Below are 17,223 nucleotides of genomic sequence, written 5' to 3' on the forward strand. Positions count from 1 at the left end.
GAAGAGGAGGAGGAGGAGAAGGAGGAGGAGGATTTGGAGGAAATGAATGGAAGAGGGAACGGAAGGAAAGGAGATATATAATGATGAATAATGAATAAGTTACATATTGAATCATTTTTTAATCATGCCTTTTGCGCCACGATATCATAAGATATCGTCGCCTTGGCATTCCATGAAGGAATATAGATAACTCATCAAACAAGATGTCTGATGTCAACAGGAATCACCCATGTTGTCCAAGTGAGCAAATTGGGGGTTAATAGTCTTGCTTCAAGGAAAAAAACCAAAGTGCCTGAAGCGGGGATCAAACCCGGGTCATCCGGATCACAGTGCACTCGGCCACTTCGCCCCCAGTGAATCATTAGGTAGCATAACTATTTTAGTAGTATAGGCAGATCCTTAGGATTACGGGAAGGAAAAGAGCGAGGATGGATGATCTTTCTTGACGACCAAATAATATTAATTTAGACTAGAAAATAAGATGGCATCACTCTGAAACCAGACGATCAATTACACAAGGTGCGTTTCCAGTCCTCCGGAAGACTGGTTTTATACTTCCAATGAGATTGGAACCAGAATTTTGACATCCCTGTTTTGTTCTCTATTCCGTAATGTAATGCCCATCAGTGTTTGTTTTATTCATCTTAAAAACCCACTACGACACCATCTCATTAGTTTGTAGTGTTTCATTCATCCTGTTTTGTTAATAAAGGGGAAACCCGAAACGTCCATTTTATCTGTTTTCGTAATTAAATTGAAGCTTACATTCAATTTCACATTGTTTTTTTTTCTCTATTCCGAGAAATTTACGTTCGATTTTCTCAATCAATTGGATCCAATTCTTGTGTGTTAAAACTAATAAATACAGGTGTCTAAATGAGTCAATAAAATGGAGATAAAGATAAAGGGAGTAAATCTGACTCATGAATGAACAACACAAAACAAACGACGTTTCGGCCCTTGGCCTTTTTCAGGTAAACACAGAATGCATACATATGTATTTATATTAGATTGTCATAATAATATAGGCGAAAATTTGTTAATGAGTGTGTGTTTGTGTGTGTGTGTGTGTGTGTTTGTGCCTATATTATTATGACAATCTAATATAAATTATGTATTCTGTGTTTACTTGAAAAAGGCCACGGGCCGAAACGTCGTTTGTTTTGTGTTGTTCATTCATGAGTCAGATTTACTCCCTTTATCTTTATCTCCATATTGTCTCCCATAGTGGGCAGGGAGGTACATACTGTGTCTTCTATCCCCTTATATATGTTTTCCAACATGCTTTCTGTATTTGTCTTGGAATGAGGTTACTTGGTTTTGTCCTGGCCCTGGTTGGAGTCCTGGTTGGGAGGGAAACGGTCAAATGCATAGTAATTGATTTGGGAGATGATATTTTTTTCCTTGTAAATCATCTCCCTGTTATGTATTATTATATTTGTCATTTTTAATGTATAGTGTAAGCATTTGCGTGTGTTCCTCTTTGTTGGATTTTGTGATTGCGTCCGGATGAGACTCAAACTAAGTACATTGGTGATATGCTCTTGGAATCTACATCTGTTCCCTATTTGTTCCTAGTTCCCCTTTGTCTTACTTTTTCTTGGGTGCTTTAATTGTAATTTTAGAACTTTTAACTATCCCATTTTTTTTCCTTTCTACTGGCGCTAATATAACCTAAATGTGTTGCAAGCGCCGTAGAACCCTTAAAAACAAAAAACAAAAACATCTCCATATTGTGTGTTATCAGATTCGTTGCATGGAGCCACAGCTATCTAGATAGATACACATAATATTTGAAGGGCTGATAACAGAACACAATTAATTATGGGCTTGATTTATCATTGTTGTTGGACAATATTTCGCGTTAAGCTGAGAGTATTAACTCACTAATCCCTAACACCGACTATATCCGTTGTTACTTTTACACCATGCATTATTCTTAGACAAATTATAGGCGTAGTATCAACGCTAATGTTTTTTAAAAAAAGTTTTTCCATGTCATTGATAGTTGAATAAAACTATATATATGTACATGTTCAATTTTAATACAATTTTTTCCAATTTTGAAAAGTAGAAAAAATCTCTAGGTTTGAGTGAATTAATAATTATTTCTATTTCAACAATGAGCCCATAACAATAATTTGGGTTATCAGACCTGCAAATAAATATACATCCTGCCACAATTTCGCTCTATGCATGTTATAATATAATATTATTTTAATGCAAGAAAGCAAAATGAAAACAATGATGTCTCACTTCTTTTTTTTTTAATGTGAGCTTTTATATAGCGCAATATCCACTAAATATGCTCAAAACGCTTTACTAAAGGTCCCAGACCAAACGGCAACAAGCAACGTGTAGAACGAGACATGACGCCTGTTAGGCGATATTACACATTTATTTTTTTGACAGAGACAACGCTGTTAACGGCCAGTTACTCATTTTACACCTGAGTAGGATGAGAGAATGTGAGTAAAGAGCCTTTTCCCTGGACTCAACCATGCGCCAAGGGAGGCTCGAACCCAGGACTTTCCGATCCTAAAGCGAGTGTCATACCACAAGACCACATGGCCGCACTATAAAAATATTTCTGAAGGAATCTGGGATTTGAAATGAACTCAATACAACACTTAAGAGTAGAGTATGACGTGTCTGTTTTTATTCTGCTATTTATAGCTCTAATAAATTATGATATAAAAACATGATGATATAAATAGCAGAAAGATATTGGTTTGAATAATATAACGTTATATAACGTCTCTCTCTCTCTCTCTCTCTCTCTCTCTCTCTCTCTCTCTCTCTCTCTCCCCTTTCTTTCTTTCTCTCTCTCTCTCTCTCTCTCTCTCTTTCTTTCTTTCTTTCTCTCTTTCTTTCTTTCTTTCTTTCTCTCCCCCCATCTATTTCTCACTCTTTCTCTCTCCCTCTCTCTCTCTCTCTCCCTTTCTTTCTCTCTCTCTCTCTCTCTTTCTTTCTTTCTTTCTTTCTCTCCCCCCATCTATTTCTCTCTCTTTCTCTCTCCTTCTCTCTCTCTCTCTCTATCTCTCTCTCTCTCTCTCTGATAGAGAGAGAGAGGGCATTCAAAACATAAGGTCCGAGCGAATTGTCAGCATTTGTTTCATTAACAGTATTGATCATAACTTATAACATTTTATACAACCATCGGACATGAGACAAAGAGGAAAAATAAAACGACTATAATATAATAAATTTATTTTTGTCTGGTCAAAAAAAATGCCCTTGGTATAAACATTATGCTTTTAAATGCTTATATGACTAATCATTCATAATACGACAATAATAAGAAATGATTTTTAGCGATGTTCTTATCTGTTTCTTCTCTGTGTACTTATTTGCAGGTCTGATAACCCAATTCTTTATATATGGGCTAGCTCTTGTAGTGGAAATCTTTAAAAAATGACCCAAAATATTGTCCATTATAACAATAATATTATTAAACTAGGCCCATAATCGGGTTGGATGTCAGACGGTGCCCTCAGCCCCCCCCCCCCCCCCCCCCCCTTTCCAATTTGTTTAAATATTATTATCTCAAAGCAATGTTTAACGTTCAATATTTTGTCACTTATGCGTTTAGGTCAATTAAGGATCAATTGGTCCATTTTAACTCACTCAACCCTAACACCGACTATGTCCGTAGTTTACCCGGGTTCCTTTTACTCCATGCCTATTTATTACATTTTTATGAGACAAATTATAGGCGTAGTATCAAAGCTAGTGTTTATATTTTTTTACATGTTAATGGTAGTTGAATAAAACTATCTATGTACATTCTCATTTTTAATACATTTTTTTCCAATATTGAAAAGTAGCAAAAAAAAAAGAAACACTCCAGGATTGAGTGAGTTAAAGCCATATAACATAACTGATATGATGTAATAAGACATGATATTTTAAAAAATCAGTCCCGTGTTGAATTAGGGTGCACATTGGTGCAAGATCAAAATCTGGAAAGGTCAGTGCCGGAAAAAATCAAAAAGAAAAAAATACAAAAAATGGCCAGAAAACGCACCCTTCAAATGTCTACCGATTTAAATAAACTTCATCTTGGCAAAAACTCTCAAACCTGGGACTGAAGAAAAAGACTCGTGAAATCCCAGGTTTGACCATTTTTGCCAAGATGAGGGTCATTTAAATCGATCGATATTTGAAGGACGAGTTTTCTGGCCAAAAAAAAAAAAAAACATTTTTCCATGCCAAAGTCATACGGCAATTGGATTCAATAGTCTGGTGTCACGTCGCCGAGCAACGGCGGCCATAGTGGTTCTAAGCAAAGAAAATCGGTACTTTTTATTCTTCATGCTGGCTAGAACGTTTCATATATCTTGTGATCAGAATGTCTAAATGTCAAAACATAATCAGATTTATAATGCTTTTTTTTTTTCCTCTGGATACGCTTTTATGCTCGTCGGAGAAATATTTCATAAGGGCGTCCGTCATTGTTCCGATAGTTTAGAGCCAATTACTAAGTTACCATGCGTCATTACGAGGGAATTGACGTCATGACTGTTGAAGCCAATTAACTGTTTATCGTGGCTCAATGATCCCATTGTTTGTAGGTTAAAGATCTGAGCAGCGTGGCTCAGCGGTATACGGTCTTCTCTTCGTACTCGAAAGGTACCGAGTTCGATCACCCGCCGCTGCGCTGTGTGACCTTGAGCAAGTCACCTCGCCCGAGCTCAATTTGCGGTGCTGCACTGCCGCTGACGCCTGGGTTATTCCAGTCTTCCCTTGGAATAGATCCTAGAGACAAATTTCCCTAACGTATTTTTTTAAAGTGTGTATGAAACAGTGCCAAACAAACAAATACTTCGTATTTTATACACACTTTTTCGGATCTTCATCTTACACCGGTGCCTGCTCCCTAATTCCTCACTTTCACTTTGACACTGTTTGTAGTGATGAATAGAACTCGTTGTTCGATTTCTTTGGGTTTTGTGCGGCTATGTGGTCTTGTGGTATGCCACTCGCTTTCGGATCGGAAGGTCCTGGTTCGAGCCTCGCGCTCGGCGCATATTTGAGTCGTTGGAAAAGGCTCTTTACCCACTTTCTCTCACCGTACTCAGGTGTAAAATGAGTACATGGCCGTTAACAGCGTTGTCTTTGTCCGAAAAATTGTAATATCGCCTAACAGGCGGCATGTCCCGTCCTACATGTTAAATGTTGCTGTTGACAAGGGACCCCTTGTAAAGCGCTTTGAGCACATTTAGTGGATATTGCGCTATATAAAGCTCAAATTTAACTTTTTTTTTTCATCGACTCAAATTTTGAGCTAATTTTTTTTATCAGTGTTAATATCAGGCTATGAGTTTTTGCAGGCAACTATCTGATTCTGTGTTGACGTTATGTGTATAGGTAAAATACTGACAACATCCGCCTGCCGGATATAATGTACCAATACACAAAACTATGTGTAACCTTAAACGGTTGTAGTCTGATTGATATAATTAAATTAGTGAGAAACAATCATTAAATTAAAATAGTTGAATAAGAACATTAATAAAGGGTCGAGTGACGTCAATTTCGTTCCTTCTTTGACATTATTTAGTGAGAACTAATCATTAATATGGCTGTCTAAAAACAATAACAAAGGACTGAGTAACGTCGATTTCGTTCCTTCTATTGTCTGATTGATATACTGATCATTAACATGGCTGTCTAAAAATAATAACAAACTGCTGAGTGGTGTCAATTTCGTTCCTGCTATACATTACACATGTTTCATATTGTTGTTATGGTGCTGTGTTGGGAGTTTCATCTGGCTCACCATTCATCTCCATCTGGTGAGAATGCTGACTTGTAATCTGGAGAAGAAGATAATACGGAATAAGTTAATATTATTACACTTGTATAGCGCATAACCATGACTGGGTCATGTGTTCTATACGCATCACAGTTACAAGTATGGTGTCATTTTTATATGGGTTTTTATTTTCTGGCGATGATGATGATGATGATGATGATGATGATGATGATGATGATGATGATGATGATGATGATGACGACGACGATGATGATGCTGATAATGATGGTGAATTCAGCTAGTAAATACATGCAATTTTGTTATAAAGTAAACCCACACTCTTGAAGTATGTAAAACCAATGTTAAACAACTTAATATGTCAGCAACAGCAGAGCTATATTATTTTCATGTTTTCAACTCTACTCTTCGTTTTAATCCATTATTCAGTCACTGAACAAAGGTCTGAAACAGGTCTAGTTAAATACGCTTTTTCAACTATACCACAGTTATTCATTTGTTTGGGACCCGCCTATATCTTTGTTAGTGAACACTCGACTTTCAAATAAAAGGGACCATTGTTAGCTTGTACTATCTCTGATCAAGAGACGGACGTAGGAACGTAGAAATCCCACCCTCGGAAAAAAGGCTTTGATATGAAAATTACAAGGAATGAGAAGAAGTAGAAAACTACTCTTCAGAGCCATTCCGGCCATGGAGCCGAAGTTTATCCCGGTTTTTATAGCGTGAAACTGACAATAGAAATTGATTGCTATCCTTTGGATCGGACGCTAGTCTATCGCAAAGTATTTTCCGCCAAATCTAACAGACTCAGCTACCCATTCACTGCTGGGTGGACAGAGGGTCAGGAAAATAAACATCTCGACTGCACCCGGGATCGATACCGGTCCCTTTGCGTGTGAAGCGAGTTCTCTGCCAACTGAGCTATCGGGACCCCCAAAGGAGAAGAAAGAGAAGGCCAAAAAAAAAAAGCAGACGGAAACGGTCAACTTTGGATAAGATCAAGGGACATAGAGCCACCTGGAGAGAAATGTTCCTTGAGTGGATGGCGAATATTTCTTGATGGCCTGTACTCATAGCAATCAGAGTGTATAGAGGGCATTGCCTATGCTCCACAGAGAGCGCAAAGACGGTCAACTTTGGATAAGATCAAGGGACATAGAACTAGAAGCACCTGGAGAGAAATGGAGAGCGTGGTCCCTGAGTGGATGGCGAGTATGTCTTGATGGCCTATGCTCATAGCAATCAGTCAATCAGAATATTTAGAGGGCATTGCCTAGCTCCACGGAGAGCACAAAGGCATAGGTACGTAGGTAAAGTAACTTTCGACAACTCAAAGCCAGATACTCTCTCAACCATTGCGTCACAACAACAACAAAAGTTTTTTTAATGAGCCTTTATATAGCGCAATATCCACTAAATGTGCTCAAAGCGCTTTACAAGGGGTACCTGGTCAACAGCAACATTAAACATGTAGGACAAGACATGACGCCTGTTCGACGATATTACAATTTTTCGGACAAAGCAACGCTGTTAACGGCCATGTACTCATTTTACACCTGAGTACGGTGGAAGAATGTGAGTAAAGTACGATTTGGGGGTCCTGATAGTTCAGTTGGTAGAGCACTCGCTTGACAATAAAAGGAACCGAGATCGATCCCGAGTTCAGTCAAGATTTTTATTTTTGACCCCCCTGTCCACCCAGAAGTGATTGGGTCGTTGGATCCGTTAGATATGGCGGAAAGTACTTTGCGATAGACTAGCCTCCTATCCAAAGGGTAGCAAACAATTGCTATTGTCCGTTTCACGCTATAGAAACGGGGATAAACTCCGGCTCCATGGGCCACATGGCTCTGAAGGACTACTTACTTGTACGATTGAATACGACTCACTGTTTACTTTATTTTAGTGATTATCGCAGTGCATTGTGACGTCACTTTTGGAAGTCTCTGGCTGTAAGGCTACGGACTAATTTGGTTCAAGTTTATTTTTATTTTAGACTTGTTTGTATTTTATTATGTTTTGTTTTATTTATTTGTGTGTGTGTACGCGCGCGTGTGTGTGTGTGTGTGTGAGTGAGTGTTTTGCTTTGCTTTGTTTGTTTTGTTTTTTTTATTAGTTTCTGCAGCTATGTGGTCTTGTGTCCTGGGTTCGAGCCTTGCTCGGTGCATAGTTGAGTCCTTGGAAAAGACTCTTAACTCTTATTCTCTAACCATACTCAGGTGTACCTGGCCGTCAACAGCGCTGAAAAGTGTGTAATAATATTATTATCATAGTTTATAAAACAAGGCAGTTAAACGTTAATACAAAGGGTCATTTACAAGTATTTAGAAGGGAATGAAAAAAGTATGTTTCATGTAGCATGTTTAGGGGAAAAAATGGACATGCAAAGTTTATTGGGCATTGTAAAACCACTGAAATTCGCTTTATATGAGTATTAATTCACTCGTTCTGGAATTGATGAATAAATTTATATATATATATATATATATATATATATATATATATATATATATATATATATATATATATATATATATATATATTTCCAATTTTTACTTTAAATTATATTCTTTTACGAAGAATGAATCATAATCTTACTCGTCATTTCCGTTTGGTTGATGGTTCTTGTAGAAGTAAGGGCGTCCGTCTCCTCCCCAGCCTCACAGCAACAGCTGCAATTGGTCTGGCAACATCTCGTACACTTCAACTCCAGGGCACGAACTCCGAAGAAACAAAGAAGTCCAAGAATAACCATTGCAGCTACGATACCGATAGTCGTTGGGATGATCCATCCTAAAGCAGCAAAATCGGGACCTCGATTACCGAGCATGTCGGGTGTGTAATCGTCCGTGAACAAGTTCGATTCCTGAGCTGTCAACGGCGTGTTTTGACTTTGTGGGAATAAGAAGGGATGGTTTGAGGGAAAAATTTCGTCATAATAAGTTTGGCCTTGTGTGTTGTCCAGTGCTGGGTTTTTGTCTGTTGTGATATGTTGGATTTGGGACCAAACTTCGCGAAGTATTGTTGAAGTTTGGCTATTGAACGATGAGTCTGAGTCTATGGCTGGCATTTTACATTTAAGTTTGATCAGGCCTCTGGGGTGAAAAAAAAAAACAACAAAATTTTCTGGTTGTGTAAATTACAAAATGTTGATGATCGTTGAATGATGACTCTCATGAAGAAGTCATCGTTGTCAAAGTTCACACATTCGTCAGCATTTTGAAAAATAATAGAGGCTTGGTGGGAATTGACACTGGTGTGTGTTTATCTGTTATGAGCGATAGATTGGTTATGGAGATGTAGATAATGAAACTGAAACAGTCTGTCCGTTGTTTCTACTAGTTTTTAATTTCAAAATGTATCATCATCCATCTAAAATCCAAGTCTTGATTCTGGAGTTAACAATAATATTGTGACATTTATGTCAGTGTGATGCAAATTGTTTGTTTTTTTTGATATTCCGGGAATTTCTTGATTCTCTCTGTAGGATGAAGTGAGAATATTCAAGTCCAATTTATGAATGACCGGAAGCTGTAGATATTGATCTGAAAAAGATAATATTGTTGTAAAATTTAAAACATTATGAAGTTGAGCTATCTATTTTCAATGTTGGATTTATCCTCAATTTTTTCCTGCCCATCCAACGTGCACGTATAAATTTGCACTTCTGAAAACCGAACGCAACCAAGGGCTTGAGTAACCCTTTCCTTACCAGCCATTTTCAGAATTTTCCCCATAATTTCACACCCACCCAACACAAAAATAGTTTTTTCTTACACAAACAAAAGCAACAAATACATTCTATGCATAATATTGATCAGCAAAATGAACCTTACAACACAGTGTCACTTTTTAAAGCTATAATAAAACATTTTTCTTTAAATTGGATGACTTACAAAAGAAATATGAATGATAAAAGTGCTGGTTGGATCGTAACGAATGTGACGATTTTCCTATGGGTGGTAAGGAGAGGGTTAAACATTGCTGTATATTTTGCGTTGGTTTGAAATTATTTCCATTACAACAATGAGCCCATAACAAGTTGGGTTATCAGATCTGCATACATGTCGTGCAAACCCTATCTACCTACCATGGATTGAGAAGTTTAACCAATAACTAGAGGTGGCTAAATGAGCCAATAAGATGGAGAGAAAGATAAAGTGAGTAAATGTGACCCATATGTAAGGACACAACACAAAATAAACGACTTTTCGACCTTTGACCTTCTAATACATATAATATTTCGTGTTTACTTGAAGAAGGCCGAAGGCCGAAACGTCGTTTGTTTTTGTGTTGCTCCCTATAATATATGAGTCACATTTACTCATTTTATATTTCTCTCCATCGAGTAGTTTAGTACAATTATAGGAGAGGGCATTTCGGACAGTCTTGTGTCATATTTAGCGTCCTTTTGATTGTACAGAAGCTGGGATAAACTCAGGCCTAGAGAGCTTTAAATTGTTTATCGACTATTGTCCTTGCGGTGTTGTGGTCTTGTAGAGCGCTTTGTGCACATTTAATGGATATTGTACTATATAAAAGCTCTTTTTAAAAAAAAAGTAAACTGAAATACAATCGTAATGATATTTTTTTTAAGTCCTTAGGAGCCATTAAGCCCATGGAGCCGGAGTTTATCCCGGTTTCTATTTCGTGAATTGGACAATAGCAATTACTTGCTATTCTTTGGGATAATACTCTAGTCTATCGCAGAGTACTTTCCGCCAAATCTTACAGACTCAGCTACCCATTCATTGCTGGGTGGACAGGGGGAAGGGTAAGATAAACAATCTCGACTGCATCCGGGACCAACACGGTCCCTTTGCGTGTGAAGCGATTACTCTACCAACTGAGCTATCAGGACCACCCCCGTAATGATATTAAAGACCGCTATAACCTGAGACTTCATCTGAAGTCTGAGGTTCAGTACTTAAGACAGATTTCGAAGTTAAATCATTCATTGTTATTATTATTGTTATTGTTGTTATTATTATTATTATTATTATTATTATTATTATTATTATTATCATCATCATCATCATCATCATCATCATCATCATCATCATCATCATCATCATCATCATCATCATCATCATCATCATCATCATCATCATATTATTATTATTATTATTATTATTATTATTATTATTATTATTATTATTATTATCATCATCATCATCATCATTATTATTATTATTATTATTATTATTATTATTATTGTTATTATTATTATTATTATTATTATTATTATTATTATTATTATTATTATTATTATTATTATTATTATTATTATTATTATTATTATTATTATTATTATTATTTTTATCAAAAGATGGATAATGGATAAAAGGTAAAGAAGAAAATCATTGACACTGTGATCAATAGTACTAGATAATGAATATCATATCAACATTGTGTGTATTTAGGTTTGAGTATGAAGCCTACGTGTGTATATGTGTGTGTGTGTGTGTATGTGTGTGTGTGTGTATGTGTGTGTAACAATTAAGATGATATCTTATCTCCTTATCCATTATCATCCGTCACGTGTTTATCCTATTTCAGGCAAAAGTTAAGGCGAAACAAACCGTGTCCATCGTTATGTTATAGCATGATACTGAAATCCAAGAGGACTGGCAGTTTGACGTCAATATTTGGTTTTTGCACCGCCTAGTGAGTTGTTAGTAGAGCTCATGGAAACAAGTTATTTCATTGGTTGAACTATTGAATACAACTCACGATTTGTTTTCTTTCGTGGCAAAAGACTGGCATTTTGAAGTCATTTTTTGGTCATAACTTTACGAAGGCCACGAACAAAGACGCAGTGATGATAGCTTTCACTTTCACTTTTAAACCAGAAGGTTGTAGCCGACGTGCATTATTTGCAGGTCTGATAACCAAATTCCTTATGGGCTCATTGTTGTAATGGAAATCTTTAAAAAATGATGCAAAATATCGTCCATTACAACAATGTTAATTAAATTAGGCCCATAACCCGGTTCGGATGTCAGACCTGTATATATATGTACATGTCGATTGTAGCGGATTTGAATAATCTAAAATCAAAATTCAATATAGTAGTTTTATCATTTATCTAAACTGATCTTATCAAAACAAAATAAAAATTTTTTAGTTCGAATGTTGGATTAGGATTTACACTAAAGACAAGCAGGACACTAGTTAAATTCGCACTCACCTGACTACTTAGCAACACATCAATTGACTATGAAAACATTAATTGATTAGGGCTACTCGTTAAAAATCTAGCTCTGCTTCTACTGTTGACTCACTCACCAAAATCTTGAAACGTGTAGTGAACGCTTACTGTGTGTATATTATATCTAGCTATATCTTTCTATGTGCGTTTCGCGATGCCAGAATTTTTACTCACCTGAACTTACAACAGCTGGTTCCATACAACCTAATGTCAGCATACCCCCGGGTTACTAGATAGTTTGGTATTTTGAATGCCAAATTTTAGAATAAAGATTGGCATTTTTATTAACACGTTTTCTTTCTCATTTCAAAAAAAAAAAAAAGAATGATCATTTTGTTTGTTAGCTTTCGTTTATTTTTGTCTTTTTTTTCGTCTTTACCATTTGTTTGTCTGTGGCTCTTTACATTTTTTTATTTTTCTCTGCATTTTGTTTTGGGGGTTCTTTTTGTTTGTTTCTTTCTTTATTTGTCTTAATTGGGTTTTTCTTTTTTTTTATCTCTTTTTTTTTTTTGGGGGGGGGGGGATTTATCTTGGTTATTTTATTTGTTTTTTGTTTCTGTTTTTGTTTTTGTTTTTTGTTTTTGGGGGGGGGGTTGTTTTGTTTTGTTTTTTTTTTTTGTTTTTTTTTTGTTTTTGTTTTTTTGTTTTTTTTTGCTTGGTTTTGTTTTGTTTTCTTTTTGAGTTTGTTTTAATTTTGTTTTGTATTTTGAAATTATTCGGTTTTTTTTCCTGGTAAAAAAGCGATGGAGATGATAATATATCAAATTGTATGTATCGTTTCACACAATTTTACAAATTATACTCGATCGAAGGAATTAATTTCATAATATTCTTCTGTGATAAATTTGGCATTTTTTCTTTTTACAACATCGATTCCATAACACGTCAGGAGACTCGTAGCCAACAGGTACGTGAAAGCATCACAAGAAATAATATTATGTCTAACTTGCTCACAGCTATAAATTGTCTATGCCTAAATGGGATTCAATAGTCTGATGTCACGTCCGCCCAGAAACCAGCAGCTTGGTTCTGAACAAAAAAAGTCGGTATTCTTTTATCTTCATGCTGGCTAGAATTTTTTCACGTGTCATGTGATCAGAATGTATAAAAGTCAAAACATGATCAGATTTATAATGTTTTTCTCCTCTGGATACACTTTTATGCTCGTCTGGGAAGTATTTCATAAGGGCGTCCGCCATTGTTCCGATAGTTTAGAACCAGATACTAAGTTACTGTGCGTCATTACGAAGGAAGTGACGTCACGACTGTTGAAGCCTATTCCTACAAGTTCAGAGAAGTGTAGATTAACAATATGTTTGATTGGTTTCAGATAATGTTTATAAGGCGCTTGTGTTTGATTAACAATATGTTTGATTGGTTTCAGATAATGTTTATAAGGCGCTTGTGTTTGATTAACAATATGTTTGATTGGTTTCAGATAATGTTTATAAGGCGCTTGTGTTTGATTAACAATATGTTTGATTGGTTTCAGATAATGTTTATAAGGCGCTTGAAAAATTTAAGGGACATGAAGGAAAGTTGATCAAATCGTTTGTATTTGGTATATCTACGCTATCACACTTGTGACCAATATTGAGGCCTTTAGAATTGAAATACAGACTGCAAGAGAAGGACGCTATCGGTTTTCTTTCTTATAATCTTCTTTTCATTTTACTTTTTTTTGTTTTGTTTTGTTTTGTTTGTGTGTGTGTGTTTGTGTGTGTGTGTGTGTTTGTTTTTGTCTTTTTTTTAATTGTTTTTTTATTGTTTTTGTTTGTTTTTTGTTTCCGTTTTTTTTTTTTGTTTTTTTTTTTTTGGATTCTTTTTTTTTTTTGTTTTTTTTTTATTTTGGGGGGGGGGGGGGGTTGGACATATGCAATATGGTAAAACTACCCAACTGACTAATGGTGATAAAATAAAAAGTAAGAAGACATGAGAGAAAAGAAGAAGAAGAAGTAAAGAAGAAGAAGAAGAAAAGAAGAAGAAAAGAAGAAGAAGAAGAAGAAGAAGAAGAAGAAGAAGAAGAAGAAGAAGAAGAAAAGAGGGGGAGAAAGAGAAGGAGGAGGAGAAGAATAAGGAGTAGCAGCTGTAGTAGTAGTAGTAGTAGTAGTAGTAGTAGTAGTAGTAGTAGTAGTAGTAGTAGTAGTAGTAGTAGTAGTAGTAGAGGAGGAGGAGGAGGAGGAGGAGGAGGAGGAGGAGGAGGAGGAGGAGGAGGAGGAAGAAGAAGAAGAAGAAGAAGAAGAAGAAGAAGAAGAAGAAGAAGAAGAAGAAGAAGGAGGAGGAGGAGGAGGAGGAGGAGGAGGAGGGGTGGAGGAGGAGGAGACTGAGGAGGAGGAGTGGAAGAGAAGGAAACCACTTAATTATCTCACCCAGACCCACCCGAATGTATGATCCAAGTCAGGATAAATACACTAAAATTTTCCATTTGACTGTCTCCAACTCAGAAAAAGACAAGAGGCAGAAGTAAGACGAAGCTCCGAACAAAATCAGAAAGGATTTAAGGTATAGATAGTATGCGCTTGTCTAAGAAGCTCACAACATTGCCATCCAGAAGTATAACGGCCAACACGCAAAACAATTTGTAACCATGAACTTTTATAGTCTGGTTCATACAGTTTAGTGAGAATTAATCATAAACGTGGATGACAAAAAAAACAAAAACAAAGACCTGAGTGACGTCAACTTCGTTCTATCTATAAGGGAATACTCTTCCACAGTCGTAACGTCACTTCCTTCCTAATTACGCATGGCAACTTAGTAACACTGGCTCCAAACTATCGGAGCAATGGCGGACGCCGTATGAAATATATCTCCGGCGAACATAAAACCGTATCCAGAGGGGAAAAAAACATAAATTTGATCATGAAAAGTTCTAGCCAGCATGAAGAATAAAAAGTAATGATTTTCTTTGTTTAGAACCAAGATGGCCGCCGTTGCGGCGTGATATCAGATTACTGAATCCAATTGAAGACAAGATAGCAACGGCGTACACCTTTGTAGAGGAAACATCGACCACGGGACACCAGTTCCCGGGCCATGAGAAGAACTCCGTCGGCCTATAGGTAGTTCGAAGGTGACGTCACTCAGGTCTTTGTTATTGTTTTTTGCCATCCGCGTTATGAGTAATTCTCACTGAACTGTATTAACCTGACTATAAACGTTCATGGATACACACAGTTTTGTGTGTTGGTCCGTTATACTTCCGGATGGCAATGTTATGAGCTTCTTAGCCAAGCGCATGCTATCTATAGCTGATGTACGGTACAAGAATTAAGTAGTTATTGCTTGGCTCTCTTAAAATGACATATCTACAATTGATATGCCTGTTATTTTGCTTTTATTTTCTATTTATTTGATTTATGCAACATGATAGGATGCAAATACTTACAGTAACGTGGATATGAAAATAATGAACATATTCCATCGATTCTAAAAATATAATAATATATAATTCACAAATTCACATATCAAATACTTTTAACTCCACGTCTGAAGAGTTCCTGGTGTTAGAAGATGACACAAATTGATAATGATAAATTGTGTACTGATACGCTCAGTGATATTGATAACTACAGGTAAACCCGTTTAATATCAACTCTTCTGGACTGTAAAACATGTTTATTGACATAAAGCGAGTTTGACTTATCCATTTCAATGCAAACAATTTGTAGAGTACCAACTTTTCAAACATGTGTAAGAATGTAATGGTGGACTCTATCTTCTCTATAGACAATTGGATTCAATAGTCTGATGTCACGTCGCCCAGCAACGGCGAGAAGCCTGGTTCTAAACAAAGAAAATCGATACTTTTTATTCTTCACGCTGGCTAGAACTTTTCATATGTCATGTGATCAGAATGTATAAAAGTCAAAACAAGATCATATTAATAATGTTTTTCTCCTCTGGATACACGTTTATGCTCGTCGGAGAAATATTTCATAAGGAAGTCCGCCATTGTTCCGATAGTTTAGAGCTAGTTACTAAGTTACGATGGAAGTGACGTAATGACTGTTGAAGGCTATTCATATTATGTGATCCATGGCCTCAAGTCGCTAGTATGTATGCTAAAAAAATAAAAACATTTAATCAAAACAAAATAATTATGATTTTTTTTTATTATGTTGTTTTTGTTTTGTTTTGTTCGTTTCTTTTTCTTTGTTTTTTTCATTTTGCATTTTTGGTACTTGAAGAAACTACAGTATCTCCATTGTCGACAGAAAACATTTTAAATGAATAATTACGGTAATGAAATGAAGGAAAGTGTTTCTGTTTTTGTTGTTTAACCCTCTCCTTACCAGCCATTTTCAGAATTTTCCCTTCAACTTCACATCCACCCAACACAAAAATAGACTTTTTTACTACTCAAACATAAAAGGAATAAGTACGTTCTATACATATAATTGTCCAGTGTCTAATTTTTATCGCTAGAACAAAATATTTTCTTTATTACTTGTATTGTACAAAGAATATCAGAATGAGAGAACTGTTGGTTGCATTGTAACGAATGTGACGATTTTCCTATGGATGGTAAGGAAAGGGTTAAACGTAAAATAATGGGGTCGCATTCATGTCGTTTTAACTGTAAGCGTGAGATACTACTTATTAAGCGAGTTGTCTATACGTGGACTGCATTGTCAAAGGAAATAAATAAATACAAACTATCACATAATCACAACAATCGTATCAAAACAGTTTTAAATTATAACGGAAGGAAAAATCATTAATATAATTGAATTTTATGCTCAAAAGTAATTACATTCAGCAAGCACAGCAAATGCCTTCCTTCGCCATACACATGTACATATATTTGCAGGTCTGATAACCCAAATTGTTATGGGCTCATCGTTGTAATGGAAATAGTACTCTCACTCTCAAACCATCGCAAAATATTGTCCTTTACAACAATATTAAACCAAGGCCATAATTGTATTCTATTATCAGACCTGTAAAAATGTGCACGTCGCCTTCAAACATTGAAAAGAGTGAATTTCGTTTCGTAAACTTCAGAAAGCTTAAATCATTTCCTAATTCTCATCATTCTTATTCTAATCTCAATTTTTCTCCTTATCTGAACCATTCCTACATAATAATAATAATAATAATAATAATAATAATAATAATAATAATAATAATAATAATAATAATAATAATAATAATAATAATAATAATAATAATAATAATAATAATAATAATAATAATATGTTTGTGGGGTTTTTTTTATTGTTTTTAAGGG

At 35.7% G+C, this 17,223-nt stretch overlaps 1 protein-coding gene across 4 annotated transcripts; it reads right to left on the reverse strand.

The window, feature by feature from the left end:
- Positions 1-2,956: 2,956 nt before the first annotated feature.
- On the reverse strand, positions 2,957-15,524 carry LOC144974366 (uncharacterized). 4 transcript variants are annotated; one of them, XM_078917189.1, is made up of 3 exons: positions 11,970-12,105; positions 8,378-9,324; positions 2,957-5,819 (listed from the first exon to the last, which is right to left on the reverse strand). In XM_078917189.1, the coding sequence occupies exons 2-3, from the start codon at positions 8,847-8,849 to the stop codon at positions 5,779-5,781; spliced, it is 513 nt and encodes a 170-aa protein (XP_078773315.1). In that variant the 5' UTR covers positions 8,850-9,324; positions 11,970-12,105; the 3' UTR covers positions 2,957-5,778. The 4 variants fall into 4 exon arrangements, with proteins under 4 accessions (XP_078773315.1, XP_078773316.1, XP_078773317.1 ...); XM_078917190.1 differs by lacking the exon at positions 11,970-12,105 and adding an exon at positions 15,379-15,524 and having other exon boundaries at positions 3,196-5,819; XM_078917191.1 differs by having other exon boundaries at positions 3,196-5,819; positions 12,068-12,105.
- Positions 15,525-17,223: the final 1,699 nt, after the last annotated feature.

This window comes from Berghia stephanieae, chromosome 6, assembly GCF_034508935.2.
Source record: "Berghia stephanieae isolate SIO BIC M18660-M18661 chromosome 6, UCSD_Bste_1.3, whole genome shotgun sequence".
In the NCBI taxonomy this organism is placed as follows: domain Eukaryota; kingdom Metazoa; phylum Mollusca; class Gastropoda; order Nudibranchia; family Aeolidiidae; genus Berghia; species Berghia stephanieae.

Coding starts and splice junctions, on each gene's coding strand:
- LOC144974366 (XM_078917189.1), bottom strand. CDS start 8,849: ATGCCAGCCATAGACTCAGACTCATCGTTCAATAGCCAAACTTCAACA. Junction 5,820..8,377: donor CAACCAAACGGAAATGACGA/GTAAGATTATGA, acceptor CTTCTTCTCCAG/ATTACAAGTCAGCATTCTCA.